The sequence below is a fragment of the Bubalus kerabau genome, chromosome X (genome assembly GCF_029407905.1).
Source record: "Bubalus kerabau isolate K-KA32 ecotype Philippines breed swamp buffalo chromosome X, PCC_UOA_SB_1v2, whole genome shotgun sequence".
Classification (NCBI taxonomy): Eukaryota; Metazoa; Chordata; class Mammalia; order Artiodactyla; family Bovidae; genus Bubalus; species Bubalus kerabau.
The window spans coordinates 86254292-86278662 of NC_073647.1; the positions used below are offsets into that span (position 1 = coordinate 86254292).

Consider the following 24371-nt stretch of genomic DNA (forward strand, 5'->3'; position numbering starts at 1 on the left):
AGGGAAGTTTTCAACTATTCTCTCCTCAAGTATTTTCTCATGGCCTTTCTTTTTGTCTTCTTCTGGGATCCTATGATTCAAATGTTGGGGCGTTTAACATTGTCCCAGAGGTCTCTGAGATTGTCCTCGTTTCTTTTTATTCGATTTTCTTTTTTCCTCTCGGATTCATTTATTTCTACCATTCTATGTTCTACCTCACTAATCTTGTCTTCTGCCTCTGTTATTCTACTATTTGTTGCCTCCAGAGTGTTTTTGATCTCATTCATTGCATTATTCATTATATATTCACTCTTTTTTATTTCTTCTAGGTCTTTGTTAAACCTTTCTTTCATCTTCTCAATCCTTGTCTCCAGGCTATTTATCTGTGATTCCATTTTGTTTTCAAGATTTTGGATCATTTTCACTATCATTATTCAGAATTCTTTATCAGGTAGATTCCCTATCTCTTCCTCCTTGGTTTGGTTTGGTGGGCATTTATCCTGTTCCTTTACCTGCTGAGTATTCCTCTATCTCTTCATCTTGTTTATATTGCTGTATTTGGGGTGGTCTTTCTGTATTCTGGCAGTTTGTGGAGTTCTCTTCATTGTGGAGCTTCCTCACTGTCGGTGGGGTTGTACTAGTCGCTTGTCAAGGTTTCTTGCTTAGGGAAGCTTGTGTTGGTGTTGTGGTGGGTGGAGCTGGATTTCTTCTCTCTGGAGTGCAATGAAGTGTCCAATAATGAGTTATGAGATGTCAATGGTTTTGGAGTGACTTTGAGCACCCTTTATATTGAAACTCAGGGCTGTGTTTCTGTGTTGCTGGAGAATTTGTGTGGTATATCTTGTTCTGGAACTTGTTGGCCCTTGGGTGGTGCTTGGTTTCAGTGTAGGTATGGAGGTTTTTGATGAGCTTCTGTTGATTAACGTTCCCTGGAGTCAGGAGTTCTTTGGTGTTCTCAGGATTAGGACTTAAGCCTCCTCTTTCTGGTTTTCAGTCTTATTTTTACAGTAGTCTCAAGACTTCTCCATCTATACAGCACTGATGATAAAACATCCAGGTTAATGATGAAGGGTTTCTCCATAGTGAGGGATACTTGGAGAGGTTCACAGAGTTACATGGAGAAGAGACGAGGGAGGAGGGAGATAGAGGTGACCAGGATGAGATGAGGTGGAATCAAAAGAGGAGAGAGCAAGCTAGTCAGTAATCACTTCCTTATGTGCACTCCACAGTCTGGACCACTTAGAGATGTTCATGGAGGTGTACAGAGAAGAGAAGAAGGAGGAAGGAGACAGGGGTGGCCAGGAGAATAAAGGATGGAATAAAAAGGAGAGAGACAGATCCAGCCAGTAATCAGTTCCCTAAGTGTTCTTCAGCATCCAGAACACACAAAGAGATTCACAGAGTTGGATAGAGAAGAGAAGGGGGAGGGAGAAGATAGAGGTGACCTGGTGTAGACAAAGGAGAGTCCAAAGGGGGAGAGAGCAGTTCAGCCAGTAATCTTGCTCCCACGTAAAAATGGGTACTGAAGATTGGGTTTTTAATGGTACAAAATTGATAACAAATGCCAAAAAGCAAAGATTAAAAATCTAAAGTAGAATTTGGATTTTCAAAAATACAATATTAAAAGAAAAAGTCACAAAAATTATAATATATATATATATACACACACATATATATACACACATATTAAGTTTGCTTTAAAAACTAGGGTCTCTTTTTTTTGCAAAGTAACCGTAGGTTATGAAAATGAAAAATAAAGGAGTAATACAGGACTTAAAAATTTAAAAAAAATTGAAAAAAAAGAAAGCAAAAATAGTAAAAATATATCTTGGACTTTCTCTGGTATTGTTGTGGGCAGTGTGGGATCAGTTCATTTTCGGATAGTTCCTTATTAAGCTTATATTTCTCAAGGTCTATAGGCCCTTCCTATGTAGTCAGTAATAACTACAGGGTTTTAATCTATTACACCTGTCACTTCCAAGGTGGTTCCCTCTGTTTTAGCTTCTTCTGTTTGCTGGTCTCTTCCATTCTAAAGGAGATCAGCCCTGGGTGTTCTTTGGAAAGAATGATGCTAAAGCTGAAACTCCAGTACTTTGGCCACCTCGTGCGAAGAGTTGACTCATTGGAAAAGACTCTGAGGCTGGGAGGGATTGGGGGCAGGAGGAGAAGGGGACGACAGAAGATGAGATGGCTGGATGGCATCACCGACTTGATGGACGTGAGTCTGAGTGAACTCCGGGAGTTGGTGATGGACAGGGAGGCCTGGCGTGCTGCAGTTCATGGGGTCGCAAAAAGTCAGACACGACTGAGCGACTGAACTGAACTCAGTGTCTAATATCTGCCCTGCCACAAGGGGGCAGTGGTGGACACTTTTTTAGCCTGACTTGTTCAGTTGTTCTGTGGTGAGGGAGGGACCCTGCAAACAAATGACAATGGTGCGTTTTGGCAGTATCTCGGCCACATTGGGTTTGACCCCGCTCATGGTGTGTGTGCTTTCCCTGTCTACACTGCTTAGGCTCTCGGTTGCTCTGCCAGGAACTGTCTGAGACCAGCCCTGTGTTGTATGCACTTTCCAGGTCTAAGCTACTCAGGTTCAGGTACTTGGGTAGTTCTCAGAGGCACAGACTTGGTTGATCCTGCATTTTGTGCCCTTCCCAGGTCCGAGCAGTTCAGGTGATGAGGTGTTTGGCGAGCGCGGTTCCTGCGACTTATCGCCTCACCTGTCACTGCCGCTGTTTTCCTGGGTGTACAACCGGTGCACCTTCTCAGGCGGTTGTTGACCATCCAGAATCCCAGGAAGTCTTAGTTAGCAGGGAAGCCTGCTTGCAGTTTGGTAAATAATGCCTCTCTGGGGCCGCGATTGCCCCCTTCTGGCTCTGGCTGCCTGTCACCAGAGGGGAATGGTCTGCAGCCAGCTAACTGTGCTCAGTCTTTTGTTCTGTGAGCAGGCCTGAGGGTGTCTTAGGTTAGGGCTTTTTTGTAGCTCTAGTCAGTCCTTTGTTTTGTGAGCGGGCCTGGTGGTGTCTTAGGTTAGGGCTTTTCCTGTGGTAGTTATCCCACAGTCTGATTTGCTAGCTGAAGTTAGTTCCCTCAGATTGCCCTCGGGGCATTTGGGCCCAGACCTTACTATAAGCAATGCAGCCCAAACCTCCCTGCCCAGCCCCTTCTTGCTAGTGGAGGATGCAGGCATCTGCGCTGCTTGTCTGCTGGAGGTGTTACCCTTGGGCACATAATCTGGTGGGTTTTAATTATTTATTTATTTTTCCTCCCAGTTATGTTGCCCTCTGTGGTTCTAAGGCTCACCACAGACTTGGCAGTGAGAGTGTTTCCTGGTGTTTGGAAACTTCTCTCTTTTTGAGACTCCCTTCCCGAATGGAGCTCTGTCCCTACCTCTTTTGTCTCTCTTTTTGTCTTCTATTTTTTCCTACCTCCTTTCGAAGACAATGGGCTGCTTTCTTGGGTGCCTGATGTCCTCTGCCAGCATTCAGAAGTTGTTTTGTGGAATTTACTCAGGGTTCAAATGTTCTTTTGATGAATTTGTGGAGGAGAAAATGGTCTCCATGTCCTATTCCTCCGCCATCTTAGGACTGCCTCTCTAATCTTATTTTCTTAAGAAATGTTGTGGGACTGGGTCTGGTAAGACCTTTCTATTGTTAGTTCTAATCTTGTTCACTCAAGATGTATGTTGTGGGAGTGGGTCTGGTAAAAGTATATAAGGCCTTGATAAGACTGGCAAGTGGGGCACTCTCCATCCTCCTTCTGATGTCTATGTCAGAAGCTTTCTCTGTCCTTTTTCACTGTAATAAAAATTCTGCCACACAAAAGCTCCGCGTAATCAAGCCTGGTCCCTGATCCCAAAGCTAAACCTTCTTTGGAGGTCATAAATCCAACACCATTCTCCATAAGCTATCACATAGAGGCTTATTTCTGGATTCTCAGTATGTTCCATTTGTATGTGGGTGTGTGTTTATACCAGTGCTATACTGTTTTACTATATCTTAGTAGTATAGTTTGAAATCAGAAAGTGTGGTGCATCTGGCTTTGTTCTTTCTCAGGCTTGCTTTGGTTATTCTTGTGTTTTTGTGGTTCCTGTACAAATTTTAGGATTGTCTTTTCTGTATCTTTGAACTATGCCATTAGTGGTTACATTGAATCTATAGGTAGCTTTTGGTGGCATGGACACTTTAACAATCTTTCCATCCATGAACATGGGATTTCTTTCCACTTGTTCTTCAATTTTTTCCAAAGAAGTCTTATGGTATTTTTTTTTTTTTTTGCATAGATCTTTTACATTATTAGTTAAATTTATTCCTATTTTGTTGTTTTTGATGCTGTTGTGAATGGAATAAGCTTGTTTACAGATGTTTCATTAATTTTTGTGTTTAGAAGTGAAACTTTTGTCTTTATGTTGATTTTGCATCCTGAAACTTTACTGAATGTGTTGATTCATTCTAACATGTATAAAATCATATCATCTCAAAAAAAAAGAAAAATCCTATTATCTGCTAATAACAACTGTTATACTTCTTTCTTTCCCATTTGTATGTCTTTTATTTCTTTGTCTTAGGTAATTACTTTGTCTAGGACTTCAGTACTAACCTGAATAAAAGTAGTGAGAGTAGGCATCCTTGTCTTGCTCCTAGTCTTAGCAGGAAAATTTTTGATATTTTCCATTGAATATGATGTTAACTATGGATTTGTTGCATATGGCCTTTATTATGTTGGCATGCTGTTTCTATATCCAATGTATTGAAAATTTTTACCATGAAAGGATGTTGGATTTTTCAAATGCTTTTTCTTCATCTTTTGAGATGATTATGTGATGTTTATATTTCATTCTATTATTGTTATACATTATATTTATTGGTTTGCATATGCTGGACCATCCTTGTATCCTAGGGATAAATTCCACTTGGTCTATTAATGTTTTCTTTAATTGGGTTTGCTGATATTTTGTTGACAATTTTTTGCATCTGTGTTCATTAAGATATCCATCTTCAGTTTTCCTATAATGTCATTATCTGACTTTAGTATCAGAGTAATCCTGGCCTTGTAGAATGAATTTGGAAGTGTTCACTTCTCTACAATTTGAAAGAGTTTGAGAAGGAATGGCATTAATTCTTCTTGAAAGTTTTGGTGGAACTGGCCTGTGAAATCATCTGTTCTAGGGTTTTCTGTTTTGAGAGCTATTTGATTGCTGATTCAGTCTGTTTACTCGTTATTGATCTGTTCAGATTTTCTGTTTATTCCTGCTTCATTGTTGGTAGGTTATGCATTTTTAGAAATTTATCCATTTCTTCTAGGTTATCTAAGTGTTGGCATGTAATTGTTCATTGTAGTCTCTTATGAACCTCTGTGTTGGCTTGGCCAAAAAGTTCTATCATTTTTTTCCCCAGAGATGGTTCTTAGTTGTCTTTAACTTGACTTGAAATAGTTTTCTTAGGTTGTATTGTGTATAATGACGCTGTCATATCAGTGTGCATTAAAAAAAAAACTTACTAAAAGTTGGTGAATTTTTGTGTAGCCATTTTAATATTGAAGATATTTTAATATTGAAGATAAAAAAGCAACATTTTGACATATGATGCTTTATTATTTCAAGAAAGGTAAAAATGCAACTTAAACATACAAAAAAAGATTTCTGCAGTATATTGAGAAGGTGCTGTGACTGATCAAATGTGTCAAAAGTGATTTGTTAAGTTTTGTCCTGGATTTTTTTCTCACTGCATGATGTTCCATGGTTGCAGAGACGAGTCAAAAGTGATAATGATCAAATCGGGACGTTAATTGAGAACAGTCAGTGTTATACCACATAGGAGATAGTTGACATACTCAGAATATCCAAATCAAGTGTTGAAAATCATTTACACCTGCTTGGTAAATTAATCATTTTGATGATGTTTGTGTTCCACATAAATTCAATGAAAAAACTTTCTTGACCATATTTCCGCATGTTATTCTCTTCTGAAACATAACAGAAATGTTCTGTTTTTTAGAACAAATTGTGATAGATGATGAAAAGTGGATAAGGTATAATCATGTAGAATAGAAGAGAGTGTGGGGCTAATGAAATAAACTACCACCAACCAGACCAAAGGCTGGTCTTACCCAAAGAAAATGATGTGCATATAGTGGGATTGGAAGGGAGTCCTCTATCATGAGAACCTTCTGGAAAACCAAATATTAACTCCCACAAGTACTGCTCCCATTTAGACCATGGAAAGCAGCACTTGATGAAAAGCATCTGGAATTAGTCAGCAGAAAATGCATAATCTTTCACCAGGCTAATGCAAGACCACATGTTTCTTTGATGACCAGGCAAAAACTGTTATGGCTTGGCTGAGAAATTCTCACTGATCTGCCATATTGATCAGACACTGAACCTTTGAATTTCCATTTATTTCTATCTTGACAAAATTCTCTTAATGGAGAAAATTTCAGTTCCTTGCAAGACTGTTAAAAGGCACCTGGAATAGTTCTTTGCCTAAAAATATAAAGTTTCGTAAAGATGGAATTATAAAGTTGCCTGAAAAATGGCAGAAGGTAGTGGAACAAAACAGTGATACACTGTGCAATAAAGTTCTCGGTGAAAATGAAAAAAATGTGTCTTTAATCCAAAATCGAAGGAACTTCTTGGCCAACCAAATATTTCTAACCCAAAATCGAAGGAACTTCTTGGCCAACCAAATATTTCTGCAGTATTATTTGAGTCTTCTCTTTTTTTTCTTAGTCTAGCTACAGTTGTCAATTTTGTTTATCTTTTTGAAGAACCAGCTTTTAGTTTTGTTGGACCTTTCTACTGTTTTTCTTGTCTGTTTCACTTATTTTCCCTCTGATCTCTTATTTCTGTCCTTCTGCTGTTGGGTTTTACTTTGTTCTTTCTAGTTTCTTGAAGTGATGTTGTCTATTCCCAATTGTTCTAATTTTTTGATACATTCTGCAGCATCTCATAGGGTTTGATATGTTTCTATTTTCATTTATTTACATATAGTTTTCTATTTCCTTTTGGTTTTTTCCTTTTACAATTGCTTGTTCAGAAGTGTGTTGTTTAGTTTTCACATGTTTATAAACTTTCCAATTTTGTTCTTTTTGTTGATTTGTAGTTTCATACCATTATGGTCAGAAAAGATAGTCAAAATGATTTTAGTCTTCTTAAATTTGCTAGGACTTGTTTTGTGTCCTGTCATATGATCTTCTAAGGAACAAGCGTCCTTTTTAATAGTCTTTTCCTTTAAGCTGTATACTAAAGTTAAGGAGTTAACATACCATTCTAATATGGAATTATAGTTTTCTAACTCTGTCCATTTTTAACCTTTACCAGAGTGTTTCATATGTTATCATCTTGCTTTTTAGTGTTTTTTTTTTTTTCCCTCAACTTGAAGAACTCCTTTTAGCATATCTTTTCAAAGCAAGTATACTGGTGTTGAACTCCCTCAGCTTTTGTTTGCCTTAGAAATCCTTTATTTCTCCTTCACTTTTGAAGGATAATGTTGCTGGGTAAAGTATTCTTGGCTGGCAATGTTTATTTTTCAATAATTTGAATGTATCATTCCACACTCTCCTGACCTATAGAGTCTTTCTGAGAAATCTGCTGATAGCCTAATAGAATTTCCTTTGTAGATTATTTTTTTCCTTTTGCTGCCTTTAATATTCCTTCTTTATCATTGATTTCTGAAATTTTCATTATAATATGTTTTACAGAAGGTCTTTTTAAATTGTAGTAATAGGGTTTTCTATTAGCTTCATGTACTTGCATGTCCTTTCCCATGACTGCAGTGTTTTCAGCTATTATTGTCCAATTAGTTTTTCATCAAAGGGGAGAGAAAAAAAAGAAAAAACTCAACTGCTACAATGCTGACATCAATCCCCTAGTGCATTTTAAATTTGGATTCTGCTATTGATAGCTGTATCCTCTCAAGAAATCATGTTTACTATGAGATTTAAAAGAAATATTCATTTTATTTTTAAAGAAATGTTCATTTTAAATCAACATTTTTTATTAAGTATGTAAAATAGAAAACCTTAAATTTAGTATAAGATAAGTATTTTATACTTTATTACTAATTTCCCCAATTTTAAAATTATTTGCTACTTTGTAGTCTTTGTCTGCTGTTATATGATTGTTTCAACATGTTTTAACAGAGGTTTCCTAATCTTTTTATTTTTTTTTTTTTTGGTCTAATAATATTCTATTTTTCATGTATGGAGATAATAGAAGGAAATGTACTTTGTGGTTTTTTTTCCCCCCCACAGAATTTGTGAATTTTCAATTGCAATGATCCTTCTCTTTCTTCCTGCTTACTGATCTAGGTGCTTTAATATTATTGACTGGATTTAGGAGAACAGACTGTTTTGTCTTGAACAATTGTAGAAATAAGCTGATGTACTAATGAAAGTTTTCTTGATACAACCACCCTGTAATAAGTCCTTGATTTGGATTTGCTGTCCTTGTTATTGCTTCTTCTAATATTTTTTAGGTCTTTTTTTATTATTTAATATTTGAAGGTCTAGCACTGACCTTTGAAGTCAAGATAACAAATATTACATGTTGTGCTATGCTCAACAAATGTTCTAAAATATGCACACTTTTTTCTAACAGTAGAATTTTACCAGCTATTGATACTTTATAATTTTTTTTTCATATGAAATGATGGATGACCACTTAATGGAGAGGAAAGTGAAGAAAAGAGTAACATAAGAAAAGAAGCACATCCTTATAAAAAATTGAGGATGTCACAGCATGAGGAAGTTCAAGCTATTATTGAACACTAGATAAAAAAAGTCAGTGTGATTCTAACTTTATTAATTTGAAATACAGTGTTCTGTATTGTAATTTTGAAACAAATAGAACTTGATTACATTAAATGGTGCATTAATATCCAATAATACAGTAGAATATTATTTGCTTTGCATTATGAGATTTTGTTTTTTCAAAGGCCATCATTATCCATTTCTCAATGTAACTAAATAGCATTTAAAATGTTAATAGAATAAAATGACAGATTTCAGGAGAACATTTATGTGAATTTTATTCAGTTTTAATTAATTTCTTTAATATATTCTTTGTAAAATTTGAGGCTTCTTAGGGGATTACTGTGTTCTCTCCCTTTTACTCTTCATTACCACTTTTAACTGATGTTGAGAAAGCGCAGTATATTAAGCCAAAATAAGTTTAAGTTACTGTTTTTTAGTGACACTAGTAAAGTTACCTGTAAGAAAATTACCCAATGATGTGATTAAGTATTCCAGGTGTAACATGAGGAAAAGACCTATAAAGCAGAAAGTGACCAGTAATTCACAATAGAAAACATTTAAGTTAGACAGGATATTTTTAAATATTGGATATAATGCAACAGAGTGAACTAGAAATTTTAACATAAAGAGATTCAAAACTTGAAATAGTATTAGTACTTAAAATGTGATGAGTGGCTATATTTGGTCCTAAACAAACATATCTATTGTGAAGGTGAGGCATAGTAGTGCAAGTTAAATGTATTTACAAACCTATGGACCGAAATTTGGCTGTACTACAGTGGGTAGAAATTGAGTGATAAATTTATATAGGATTATATTAAAGACTGGGCAGTATGAATGATGCTTTCCTAGTAGAGAGGTAAAAAAGCAGGTATCTAGATCAAACTAAAAATGAATGTTCCCCATTCCTCCCAAGTCCAATTTAGTTATTATGTTGAGGCATTTAAAACTACTACTTCTGTTTGTAGAAAATGATTGCATATTAACAATTTCATATGGTTAATCCATGTAAGAATACCCTCAAAACACATTTAAAGTTCCAGGTAGCATATGGGGAAGGACTTTATAGATTTATTAAAAAGGAATAGATGGGATAAATTAACTACTAAACTTTTAACTGTTGGGGATAATTATATTTTGCTTTAGTCTTCTCTATCCAAGAGAAAGATTTATAAACTGTAAAGGGTAGAGGGTAGAGCTAGTGTGGTGAAAAAAAATCACAAGATATATGAGTGAGTACCTGGCTACTTTAAGAGTTCCAAATAAATTAAGTCCTGGTATACTGAACTAATTTAGGTATTCTTTGTGCAATCAGAGTAGACAAAAGAAATGGGAATACCCAATGAACAAGTATACAAAAAGGAACAAAGAATAGATCTTGAAATTATTGATGGGTGAATTTAGCTTTAACCCCAGGAAAATTTTAGACAAGCTTATTTAATAACTGTTTGTGTACTTTTATTTTTTTAATTTTAATTTTTCATTGCAGTATAATTGCTTTACCATGTTGTTTTTCTCCTGTACAACAAAGTGAATCAGCTGTATGTATACCTATATCCCCTCCCTTTTGAACCTCCCTCCTACCTCCCCCATCCTATCCATCTAAGTCATCAAAGAACACTGAGCTGAGCTCCCTGTACTTTATAGCAGGTTCCCACGGTAGTGTATATATGTCAATCTTAATCTCCCAATTTGTCCCACCTTCCCCTTCTGCCTCTGTGTCCCCATGTCCATTCTCAATGTCTGTGTCTCTATTCCTGCCCTGGAAATAGGTTCTGCAGAAGACCTAAATAGACCTCTCTCCAAAGAAGACATACAGATGGCCAAGAGTCACATGAAAAGATGGCTCCACATCACTAATTATTAGAGAAATGCAAATCAAAACTACAATGAGGTATCACCTCACACGGGTCAGAATGACCATCATCAAAAATAACTACAAACAATAAATGCTGGAGAGGATATGGAGAAAAGGGAACCCTCTTGCATTGTTGGTGGGAACGTAAATTATGGAGAACAGTATGAAGGTTCCTTAAAAAAGTAAAAGTAGAACTATATATGACCCAGAAATCCCACTTTTGGGCATATACCCTGAATAAAACATAATTTAAAATGACATATGTACTCCAATGTTCATTGCAGCACTATTTACAATAGCCAGGACATGGAAACCATCAAAATGTCCAATGACAGATGAATGGATAAAGAAGATATACATAAATACAGTGGAATATTACTCAGCCATAAAAAGGAACGAATTTGGGGCTTTTATAGAGATGTGGATGGACCTAGAGTCTGTCATACAGAGTGAAGTAAGTCAGAAAGAGAAAAAGACAAATATCATATATTAATGCATATATGTGAAATCTAGAAAAATGGTTCAGATGTGTACTTTAAGGAGGTTGTCACTGGAACTTAAATATGTATACTAAAAAGGAATGTCAAACTAACTAATCTGGCTAATGTAAGGTAGTATAAGGCAGCTGTTTTAGAAATCGAATGTAGTAGAGCTGTAGCTGGAAATAATCCCCTGTATTCTGTGCTGATTAGACTACCGGGATATTTTGCTCAGTTCTTACTGTTTTAAGAGGCTCAGATATTGATGAACTAGGTATTTCCCAGAAAAAAAAGCAAACACAGTAGTTTTATGGTGAAAGTGTTTTTTCTATAGGGAATGATAGGAAAGAAAGGTGTTTGTAAATTATTGCTGTGAGTAATGTAAAGGGGGACCTCACATGTTGAGGGACAAAATTAAGGTGCAAATGATAGTGATGTTTAAATATTTCATGAATTACCATATAGCAAAGGGATTTGATTTGTCTTTTATGTGTAGCTCTCAAGGGCTAAACTGTTATTCTCTGGAAGTTATGGGGAAAGCAATTGAGTTCAGTTAAAGAGTCTTTCCAAAATTCGAGCAATTTTTGAGAAGTAATCTCTTCTTTATTAGAAGTATATAGGAAGAGTCTGAAAGGCCTTCAAACAGATATGTTATAGAAAAGATACTTTTGTGGGGAGAGAATTTGGAGTAGATCTCTAATTGGGCACAGTATCAGCCTCACTTGCAGAGATTATTAAAAAAAATGTTGAGAGCTATATATATTTCTGTAGATAATTTCATTAAAATATCTTATTCATTCCTATAGTTAAGTAAATGATTAAAGCTTTTGCCCAGTAGAATAATGTAAATTCCACAAGGATAGGGATCTTGTTTGACTTATAAGTTGTATTTCCTGCATCTGTCACAGTGCTTAGCTCATAGTAGGTTGTGAACAAATATGTTTTAAGAAATATAGCAATAACTTTATTTGTAGCTGTTTATTAATTTTGTGACTTAATAAGTTTATAAATACATAGAGTAAGTCTTATCTTGTTATTACTTGAATCTTTAAGCATTTTGGTCTCTTATTGAGTTAGTTCATATATCATTTTTTTAGAGAACAGTTTGGAAGCTTATTCTACAAAAATTTAAAAAAAATTTAGGAGACAAAAATGGATTCTGAATATAATATTTTGTACTTAAATACATTTTATGCATATTTATATTTGACTAATTTGTCAACATTTTATTGTGACATCAAAGATGTTTCTCTCAAAAATTCTTAATGAATTTCAAGATAAAGTTGGCATGTTCACATCACTACTCGAGAAAATACTCTGTGGTTGATTGTTCCAACCTGACTATAACTATCTTAGCTTCCTAGATAGAAAGGTGTCCTAATTAATGTGTGCTATTTTTCAAAGGTTGCCAAATCCTTTACAACAGTGGATGAAGAAGCAGACATTTTGTTCTGACTAAAGTTATGTTGCTTGATTGCCCTGTTCTTACCAGTGTTTTGAATGTTGTAATCTCACTTTTTTAACTTTGAGAGCTAAAGTCCTTAGTAAATAGAGGCTGAGATAACATTTACTCTTATAGTGTTTTTAAAATACTTTAATCAAGGTAATTAATTATATATACTAAAACTGTTACCTGCTTTTGAAATACTGTAGATAGAAGGTTAAATATTGAGAATGTGATAATGAATACTCGATATACTGGTATAGAGTTTGTGGGAATTTTTTATTTGTAGTTGTTTCTCATTAATTTTACTTTGTTAGAGTGAAAGTTTAAATTGCTCATCTCTTATCTTGTGCTTATAATAGAAGAAGAAACAATGTAGTATTTTAATCATAACTGCCAATATCTTTATCTAAAGACCTGTTGCCATTTTTATCTTTTCTGAAATTTTTGTCAGCAACAAAGGCAGGATTACATTTTTTTCCTTCCAGATTGAGTTGGTGTAATGTATTCTTGGTTATCAAAATACTCATAGCTTTGGGACTTTGGAATGGTAAATATTTATGATGTGTGAAACAGCATGATACTTAACTGTAAGATCTTAATTACATAAAAATGGGTGCTTAGTTGTGAAAATGCAAAAATGAGACCTAGAACGCATCAAATGGTAAACTGCTTGTGATTATGAATGATTTTGTTTTTTGCTTCTTGTGTTTTTTGATTTCCTAATATGCACATGTTAACGTTTAAGAAATAAATGTTATTTTAAAAACCTTAACAAAAGAATTAATGTGTTCAAGTAGCGTATTTAATAGACATTTATTTTTAAAGATTTTTAAAAATTTGGCATATACTTTTTATTTTTGACTTTTATTTTTATTTATTTTTAGCTGACATATAATTGATTTACAATATTATTTGCAGGTATATAATTGATTCAAAATTTTTATTGATTATACTGCATTTATAGTTATTATAAAATATTGGTGATATTTCCCTGTGCTGTGCAATATGTATCCTTGTGGCTTGTATACATTGTAGTTTGTATCTCTTAATCTCCTGTCCCTAAGTTGCTCTTACCCGCTTTCCTCTCTTCATTGGTAACCGCTGGTTTGGTTGCTAATGGACTATTCATATTTTCTATTTCCTCCTGGTTTAATCTTAGGCGATTGTACATTCCTAGGAATTTGTCCATTTCTTCTAGGTTGTCCATATTATTGGCATATAGTTTTCCATAGTAATCTTGATAGAGACATTTAAATACAACACAATAATAATTGTGTATGTGTGTCCCTTTATTTTATTGTTACTTTTGAGGAAAGGAACTTCGAGCATTCTTCTCTCCCAAAAGAGCTATATATATTCATGCTAGAAGAATGAGATTCACTTCTTTCTAGTAAAATACTCAAGGATTGGTCAAAAGTTAACTCTTTGTAATTGTATTTTTATAGTCATTTATCAGCCATTACAAATTTCAGAAAATCTTCTTGATAAAATGCTCTTTAAAGATGTGAGAAAAACAAAAAACATCAGTGCTGAAAATAGTGGCTAAATGGAGAATACATGCAGAAGAGTGTTGACAGAACTCCTTATTGAATATAGAACCTAAGGCCTGTTGACATTACCAAATGTCTGAGAAAAATGTACAAACACTATCATTTCATGTGATAATATATATATCATTTTATATATAAAAAAGATTGCTGAGTTAGGAAACAAGGAATATTTGATGATTATGCTGTTGAATATGCAATATACCTTATGTTGGAATTTTTTGAATAGCTGTTAGTGGACTACAGAACCTAATAGAAAACTTGTGTTTGAGATAAAAATGTATGTTTAAAGATTGTTAGTGAAAGTGAAAGTTGCTCAGTTGTGTCCAATTCTTTGCAACCCCATGGACTGTAGCCTGCCAGGCTCCTCTGTCCATAGAATTCTCCAGGCAAGAATACTGGAGTGGGTAGCTGTTCCCTTCTCCAGGGGATCTTCCCAACTTAGGGGTTGAACTGAGGTCTCCTGCAATGCAGTTGTATTCTTACTGTCTGAGCCACCAGGGAAGCCCATAGAAGAGTGTTTAAATGAAACTTAAAAAAAAAAAATCTACACTTTTATCACAAAGTGGTTGGTTTCATTTTTCTTTTCCTTTCTGGTGTTTATGCACATATATATGTATTTTTATATAATTTAAGACATATGTTTTGAAGTTCATATTTTTTGCTTTGTAGTTCATAGTTGTTCCACACTGAGGTAGTTTCCAATTTTAATTATTAATTTTTATAGAATAGTTTATCATATATTCTATAATTCTGATTCTTTCTCCATCTGATTTTCTGGTTTATTCTTCATGTTGATTATGTTGCTTTTAGTTCTTAAACTTCAAATTGATTTTTAACCAGGGGCAATTTTTCCCCCGAGGAGATGTTTGGCAATGTCTGGGATGTTTTTGCATGTCACAAGTTTTTGGTGATGGGGTGTTAATAGCATCTGTTGGGTAGAGGCCAGGTATGCTGCTAAACATTCTACAATAGACAGATAGCCCCCCTACAACAAAAATTCACCAGTCTCAAAGTTCCTAAGTCCAGTAGTTCCAAGGTTGAAAAATCCTTCCTTAAAGTAATACACCTTTTCCTCTATTTACTTACAAAATATGAATGTAGAAAAGCAAAGCAGAAGTAATGGTTAATTATTTCAAGGAACTCAGAGCAGTAAGAAATATTTAACTAGAGAACGAAGATAACTTCTATAATTTTCAGACTTTAATGCCTGCTCTTCCCAACTTAGAGTTGTGGATATTTCTAGAGTTTGGGATGGGAAGCAACTGCCAAAAAGGAATCTTCTTACATAGTACTGATGGTTATGGATTTTCTACCATTATTTACTTAGCATCTCGATATAAATCCTCAGATCTCTAATGTGTTCTTATGTTTTGCATTCAAAGTTGGATTTTGCCATTCATCATTCGTTTTTTATCATTTTGTCAATTTAAGGTGACTGTTAAGTTGACCTCTGCCTGAAAAAAGATTGAGATGTTGAAAGGTTTTTTATTTTTATTTGTGGCATGGTTCTAATTGTATTAATCACAGTTCTTGGCTTAATTTTGCCTTGCTTCAACATAAAGGTATTATTTATACTGTTATTTATGCAGTATGGTAAAATTTTGCCTTGCCTCAAGATCAGAAGGTTTCTATGTTTTGATTAAAATACAGTTTATGGGATGTGGAATACTGGAGGAATTTCACCCAGCAAGTAGATGCTTGTATATACTTACATAGGGAACAAGATCTTTGTTTTAGGGAAGTGAGAAGAATCCACATAGTATTTGGAGAATTGTGCAGATTTATGCTTTATTCTAGCTGCTTTTTCAGAAAATTAGATCACAAAACAAAAAAGGAGACAGGATCTAAGATGATCTTATAGGAGATGAAACCTCAAAAGTTCATTGATAACTAGAGGGGTAGTCTATAGTTTCTGAAACCAGAAATGGGGAAAACCTATAGATAAGTCTAGAAAGCATTGCTACTGAAAACCTATGTGGTGTTATAGGCTTCTTCCTCTTTTTACTGTATGAACCTCTTGTAATACTCTTAATATAGGGACAACTGTTTATGGTGTGGATAGGTGTGAGAAGGTAGGACAGGAGTTCATAAAATTTCCTATATAGTTTTTAAGATGTGTTATACTTAACCAAATGCTGTCTTTATTCTAAGGTTCCTTCATGTTAAAGTAAGATTTATTTATATATTTAAATTTACAGTTTCTTTGACTATAGTGAACCAAGGAAGGCAAAATGGGATTGTACTTGAGAAACCATAGGAAGGCAAACAGAAAATCAGACTTCTGGGATTTAAAACAAAGTATTCTTAGGGGCTTTGTGGTAATGAACTTGAGTTTGTAAATCGTGAAATGTATGATGGAATTTAGACTTCTCACAGCATAGAATTGCTGTTGTGTGTGTACCCTCTTTTGTTTCATCATAATATTGGTGATTTAACTTTAAATGTAGGTTTCACTTTTAGGTTTTAAGAAGTGAATCTTCTGTTTTATGTTTTTCAGTGAATATCACCTCAGCCAGGCAATTAACCGGATGTAGTCGTTTCAGCCATATTTTCCCTTCAGCTGCTTACCAGCACATTAAGATGCATAAGAGAATTCTGGGTCACTTGTCATCTGTCTACTGTGTAGCATTTGACAGAAGTGGGAGAAGAATTTTTACAGTGAGTTTAAAATTTATGACACTTGCATATTAGAGATTTACAGCAATGGAAGCTAGGCTTCATGGCATTGAATTATGCTATGTAAGCAGCTCTTCCTTTTTAGACACATGAATGCAAGAAAAAAATAAATCGAAATTGAAAATCTTTTCTCTTTTATGTAAGTAAATGGATGAACTATAATGGCTTCTATCATTTGGGAAATCTAATGTTTTTAAAAATTAAATCATCAGAAGGCCTTATATTCTAGAGGTGGTTAATTTATGTGAATGAAGTTTTATCTACTTAATTTGATTTCATTCTATTTTAGCAAACATTAAAATGCATTTTTCATTTGCCATTTAGCATAATTGGTGTCAGTTCTGCTTAATTAATGATTACATCATCCTTATAGTTGAGTAGTTGAACTACACAGTTAGTAACAAAGATTATATATTGTAATATTGTATATATCTCTCTTTGTATTCAGTACTATTTTTAAAATTGGATTTTTATTAACTAGATCATATTGTATGCTTTTTTGTACAAAATTGTAGCACACTAATGTTTCCAAGTTAAGGCTTAGTCTCATTGTTTCAGTACTAAGTTAATGTAAAAGTGTAGGTAACGGCATAATTTTCTTTTTAAATTCCTATGCTAAAACAAAGGAAATGGTTTGTATTTTGAGTAGTTCGACTTCTTGGAGTTCATTACAGATTTTTCCACTGAGGTTTTCATGACTTCAAAATGAATATATGGATGTTGTTGATGATGAGGATGATGATTTTAATTTTTTTATAAACAGATAGCTTATCTACCACATTAGAGTAGAATTGCTTTTTAATATTTTAAAGCTCTTTTGAAATTCTCATGAGGAAGTTCATAATAGTTTCACCAGAGGTTATAACAAAGCCTCATGTTTACTGAGAAATGCATGTAGATTTTAGGTTAAAGTTTTAAGTATTTGTAGAGAAAAAAATATTCAAAATATTCAAGCAATTAAGAAAAAAGACTGTCAGGTGTAAGGAAAGAAATAATGGCAGATATACTTAATGCCACCACACTTAAATGTGAGTTAAAAATGTTTTGAATTGTCAGAATTGGTGGTAGCTTTGAGGAGTTCTTCACATATGCCATTATCGTTTTAGAGTGTCAGTGCTATTATTTGGACATCTTTTATATATGCTATTAGATCCATATTATATGAAGAAAATAGACTAAAAATTAAATGCTTAGAAGCAAACTTAATAAAATCCTCACTTCGTTTTTGCTGTTTTTTTTTTTTTTTTGACCCCTTTGTGAGGGGGCGAATTTCTGTTTCATTGTAAATCTTTTGTCCTTTTGTGTTGCCGTAGGGTTCCGATGACTGTTTGGTGAAAATCTGGGCAACAGATGATGGACGCCTTCTTGCTACACTTCGAGGGCACTCTGCTGAAATTTCTGACATGGCTGTTAACTATGAAAATACTCTCATTGCCGCAGGCAGTTGTGATAAAGTTGTGAGAGTGTGGTGTCTTCGAACTTGTGCGCCAGTTGCAGTCCTTCAGGGACATTCAGCTTCTATCACTTCCATACAGGTAAGAAAAATACAAAGATACCTCTAATATATATAAGAATGAGAATTTTCTTGTTTTTTGTTACATTGTTTGGATAATATAAAGAATGGCAACAGAAAAATTTTCATCTCTTAAGGGCTTTGTCCCTATCTTGCAGACAGGTATGCATTTTAAAGTTCCTTTTTCGTATAAATCTGTTTAGAAACAAGTAAAACGGTTATTTGAAAGGTTTTTTGAGTACAGTGTAAGACATCTTATTTATCTCATTTGTATTTGTGAACAAGGGACAAGACTTGGAATTGCCTTTAGGAACACTGATACCTTTTAGGCAGGGTATGAATAGGTTCTAACTTGAATATTGGCATACTTTGTGTTAATATTTAATGCAAAATGTTTGTCAGTTCAGATTTTGTGTTGTGTGTAGTTTAATATTAGGGAATTTTTTATTCTTATTTTCAGTAATTTCTTATTTCAACTTGATGTTTGACATACATCGGCTTTTTAAATATTTGTCCATATAGTGTTTTTACCAGACATTGGTAGTGAAAGTCCTGGATACTCCTCAAAGAACTTTGTTTTCTTCTTTGTGTTGACAGCAAAACAGAGGAATCCTTTTGACACTGTCTTTTAGTTTGGTCAAGGAGACCACTTTTGTGGATGAGATAATTATTCCCATTGAATTTTCTTTGTTCTTTAGTCACTAAAAAGTATGCCCGGCAATTTTTGTTTTAATATTTAAATAATATCACCTGTTTATGAGGCACTAGCAAGAATTGGGTTCAACGTATATTGGATTTGAAAATTTATACATCAGATTTTTGATTGGTTGAAATTATCTATTGGATTTTGTTTTGGGATATTACTAGTTACTTGTGTTCTCACCATCCTATCTGACAGACTATTTCTGAAATTTGGAGATAGTCTCATACAACATGAAAAATATGAATATTTGTTACTACTGAAAATGTTTATGGAACTGTTTTGCTCCATCATAGTTTCATTTTCTAGTTTCTATCTCATTTCATTTGTGTGTATAAGTGCCCTAGAGATCCATGGACCTCTTTTGTTTTTGTTTTTTCTGTTGCTTTTGTATGGACCTCTTTTCTAGAACATTCTTTCCCTTAGTGATCGCATCAAGTCTCATGGCTTTAAATTTCATCTGTAAGCTGATAACTCCAAATGTGTACTTCCATCTTGGGGCCTATCTTTTAGCTCCATACTTGTACATTCAATTACCTAGTTAGCATCATCACATGAAGGTCTGCAAGGCATCTCAAACTCAACATCTTCAAAATTGAACCCCTGTCTTCCTTCCTCAGATTTGCTCCTCCCAAACCTTTTCCTATATAAACAAATGACAACTTCATCCTTTCAGTTGCTCAGAGTAATCATCCCTGACTTTTTGTTTCTTACATCGCATATCTAACTTGTTAGCAAATCATGTTGACTCTATCCTCAAAATATATCCAGAATCTGAACAAATTCTCATGACCTTTGTCATTGTTACCGTATTTTAAACCACCATCATTTGTGACCTATATTACTGAAACAGACTTCTAACTGATTTTCCTGTTTCTTCCCATCCCTCTTTCCTGCCCATGTCTAGCCTCTGCATAGATGAATAAATGATTTTAAGATGGAGGTTTAAAAAAAGGAAATTAAATCATGTCACTGGTGCTCAGAACCTTTAATAGCCTCCCAATTCAGAGTTAAAGCCAAAGGTTTTACAGTGACCCACAAAACCTTACATTCTCAGCCCCTTGCTCTCTTTGAACATATCTCCTATTGCTTGTTATCATTCTGCTTTAGCTGCTTCTTTAAACCACTCTAGCTACACCCCTGCCCTTGCTTTTGCTGTTCTATATCTCGGAAATGGTCCTCTTTGGATCGTCATATGACTTATTCCCTTACTTTCCAAATGATGGAAATGCCTGTCACTTTTCCCAGGGAAACTTTCTATGATTAACTTACTATTTTAAAATTGTATATATTACCACACCAGCACTCTTTCATTTTTGTTCATAGTCAGTTCAGTTCAGTTCAGTTCAGTCGCTCAGTCATGTCTCTTTGTGACCCCATGAATTGCAGCACACCAGGCCTCCCTGTCCATCACCAACTCCCGGTGCCCAATATGCTACTTCATTCTTTCTTGAGTTATTTCTCCACTGATCTCCAGCAGCATATTGGGCAACTACTGATCTGGGGAGTTCCTCTTTCAGTATCCTATCATTTTGCCTTTTCATACTATTCATTGGGTTCTTAAGGCAAGAATACTGACGTGGTTTACCATTCCCTTCTCCAGTGGACCACGTTCTGTCAGACCTCTCCACTATGATCCACCCGTCTTGGGTGGCCCCAAGGTCATGGGTTAGTTTCATTGAGTTAGACAAGGCTGCGGTCCTAGTGTGATTAGATTGACTAGTTTTCTGTGATTATGGTTTCAGTGTGTCTGCCCTCTGATGCCCTTTTGCAACAACCTACCATCTTACTTGGGTTTCTCTTACCTTGGACGTGGGGTATCTCTTCACTGGTGCTCCAGCAAAGTGCCGTCACTGCTCCTTACCTTGGATGAGGGGTATCTCCTCACCGCCGCCCCTCCTGCCTTGAATGTGGAATAGCTCCTTTAGGCCCTCCTGCCACCCCCGCAGCCACCACTCCTTGGACGTGAGGTTGCTCCTCCCGGCTGCCACCCCTGACCTCAGTCGTGGGGTAGCTCCTCTCAGCTGCTCCTGGGCTGTCGCAGCCTGGCACTCTCGGCCACCGCCCCTGACCTCGGTCGTGGGGTAGCTCCTCTCGGCTGTGGGGTAGCTCCTCTCGGCTGCCGCCCCTGACCTCAGACGTAGGGTAGCTCCTCTTGGCCATTCCTGCGCCGTCGCAGCCTGGTGCTCTTGGCCACTGCCCCTGACCTCGGACGTGGGGTAACTCCTCTTGGCCACTGTTCCTCGGGCATGGGGTCCTCCTGGCTTCTGCCCCTGACCTCAGATGTGGGGTAGGTCTTCTTGGCCATGCTCTGCGCCTTTGCAGCCGAGCAGTTATTACTGTTGTTCATAGTAATAATCATCATTTAGCATGCATTCTATATGTTTTATTCTTTGCTAATTGTCTCTATTAACATTGTAGTACATTATTATTTTTTAAGTTTCTTTCTTCTTTAAATAAAATTGAAGTAACATGGTATGCTGTTAATAGTGGTTGCCTCTGGATAGTGGGATTATGAATAGCTTTTGTTCTGTTTTTCTGTATTTCCTAGCTTTTATTCAAAACTATGTATTAAAATAAAATTGTAATTGTAATGTAATAAAAATTATATTCAGAAATGCACATGTGTTTTTAATTTTATAATCTTAAACATGATTTCTCATTTAAAAACAACCCAAAAATGGGGCTTCCCTGGTAGTCCAGTGGTTGGGAGTCTGCCTGTTAATGCAGGGAACTTGAGTTCAGTCCTTGGTACCAGAAGATCCCACTTTCTGCAGGGCAACTAAGCCCACGTGCCATGACTACTGAGTCCATGCTCTAGAGCCAGCAAGCTGCAACTACTAAAACCCACATGTCTAGATCCTATGCTCTACAAGGGAAGCCACTATGATGAGAAGCCTATGCACCATAATGAAGAGTAGTCCCCGCTTGCTGCAACTAGAGAAAGCCCATTCATAGTAATGAAGACCCAGTGCAGCCAAAAATAATTAATTAATTAAAAATACATTAAATACAAAAATAGATACATTTATGGACTGAATTCCCCTTTGTGATTGAAAAAGTTAAAGTATAATGAGGATAATAAAGGTTTTAGTATTTCTTCAAACTTAATCAGTTCAGTTCAGTTCAGTCATTCAGTCGTGTCTGACTCTTTGTGACCCCATGAACCACAGCATGCCAGGCCTCCCTGTCCATTACCAACTCCCAGAGTCCACCCAAACCCATGTCCATCAAGTCGATGATGCCATCCAACCATCTCATCCTCTGTCGTCCCTTTCTCCTCCCACACTCAATCTTTCCCAGCATCAGGGTCTTTTCCAATGAGTCAGCTCTTCACATCAGGTGGCCAAAATATTGGAGTTTCAGCTTCAACATCAGTCCTTCCAATGAACACCCAGGACTGATCTCCTTTAGGATGGACTGGTTGGATCTCCTTGCAGTCCAAGGGACTCTCAAGAGTCTTCTCTAACACCAGAGTTCAAAAGCATCAATTCTTTGGTGCTCAGCTTTCTTTATAGTCCAACTCTCACATCCATACATAACCACTAGAAAAACCATAGCCTTGACTAGACGGACCTTTGTTGGCAAAAGAATGTCTCTGCTTTTTAATATGCTGTCTAGGTTGGTCATAACTTTCCTTCCAAGGAGTAAGCATCTTTTAATTTCATGGCTGTAATCATCATCTGCAGTGATTTTGGAGCCCAGAAAAATAAAGTCAGCCACTGTTTCCACTGTTTCCCCATCTATCTGCCATGAAATGATGGGACTGGATGCCACGATCTTAATTTTATGAATGTTGAGCTTTAAGCCAACTTTTTCACTCTCCTCTTTCACTTTCATCAAGAGGCTCTTTAGTTCTTCTTTACTTTGTGCCATAAGGGTGGTGTCATCTGCATAAAATCATACTATTTCATATTTTATTGTCTCATTCCTGTAGATCCTAGATCAGCATATTTACCAGCCAGATAGTAAATATATTAGGCTTTGCAGACCATATGGCCTCTATTTCATACTGAGCAACTTCACTTTCATGCCTTGGAGAAGGAAATGGCAACCCACTCCAGTATTCTTGCCTGGAGAATCCCAGATTCGGGGGAGCCTGGTGGGCTGCCATCTATGGGGTTGCACAGAGTCAGACATGACTGAAGTGACTTAGCTGCAGCAGCAACTACTTTGCTGTTGCAGTGCAAAGCAACCATAGCCAGTTTAAGGTGACTGTGTACCAATAAAACTTTATTTACATAAACAAGCAGGAAACTGGATTTGGTGTATGGGCTATAATTTGGAGGCTTCTGCTATAGATTGTGGATTAAGCTTTCTGATGCAAGCTTCTGTAGCTCAGAAATGAATATATAAGTGTACTACCTGAGCACTGGTTTCTTTACTATTTATCAGCTCTTAATGGATAATATTAATTTATATTTTTTGTTTGATTTAAGCTTTGTAGTCTTTAGAAGTTCTGTGCTTCCAAACAAGAAAACTAAATAAATGACTTCTAATGCCTATAATGATTTTTTGCTTTTGATTTGAGTTTAAAATTTATTCAAGTCATATTCATCTTGATCCTTAATCTTCATCTCAGTGGAAGGTATTCATTATGTTTATTTGGAATTTTAATTTTTTTAAATTATTTATTTGGCCATGCTGCATGGCTTATAGGATCTTAGTTCCCCAACCAGAAATTGAACCCAGGATACGGCAGTGAAAGCATTGAGTCCTAACCACTGGACTGCCAGGAAATTCCTCATTTGGGATTTTTAAAACTCATGGGCATGCTCGAGACCCTGGTTTGATTTTCGGTCTTCCTGTGTGCCAGACATCAGGAGTGCAGTTAACTTTTCCCTTATTCTCTTCTGAGGATGTCTAAAATATTGAGCGTTAGAGCTTGAGAATCCTACGTGACTAAGACCATCTGTGGTTTATCTAGAATAGTAGTCATACTTCAAATTGGCAACTCAATTTATATTTTTAAATCTTTTTTCCACAATGATACATACAGACATTTGACTTATGTTATCCATGTACATGAAAATGATTTAGATTTAAAAATGCCAAAATTTCCATTGTACTTCATTGAAGTTAAGAGTTTAAAATGTTAAAACCCAAATACTTAGACTTGTACCTTCCTAGTTATTGACTTTCAGATTTTCTTTTGATGCCTTTTTCGGGTAAACTATAAAAGTTTTATGTTGTTGCTATATAAGCATGTATTCAGCAGATTTATAATGGTTTAACTAGTAATGACTTTGTGTTTTCTCCTTTAAAAGCAGTGAAATAATAATCTTTAAGTGTTATATTGAATAATTTTTAAATAAGGGTCTTTAGGACTAAAATATTTCATCCTAAATTAAATGACTGACTTTCTCTACAGTTTTTTGATATTTTAATTTTTAATAAGATGTCCATTAATCTAGG

At 35.5% G+C, this 24371-nt stretch overlaps 1 protein-coding gene across 9 annotated transcripts in view; it reads left to right on the forward strand.

Annotated features, from left to right (window-relative positions):
• BRWD3 (bromodomain and WD repeat domain containing 3) overlaps nucleotides 1-24371 on the forward strand; it is a 163605-nt gene that overhangs the window by 46927 nt on the left and 92307 nt on the right. For 6 of the 9 annotated variants that reach the window (XM_055564905.1, XM_055564906.1, XM_055564901.1 and 3 more), the window contains 2 exons: nucleotides 16565-16725; nucleotides 18057-18278. In XM_055564905.1, the coding sequence (XP_055420880.1) occupies nucleotides 16565-16725; nucleotides 18057-18278 (383 nt within the window). The other 3 variants (XM_055564907.1, XM_055564908.1, XM_055564909.1) reach the window with 3 other exon arrangements.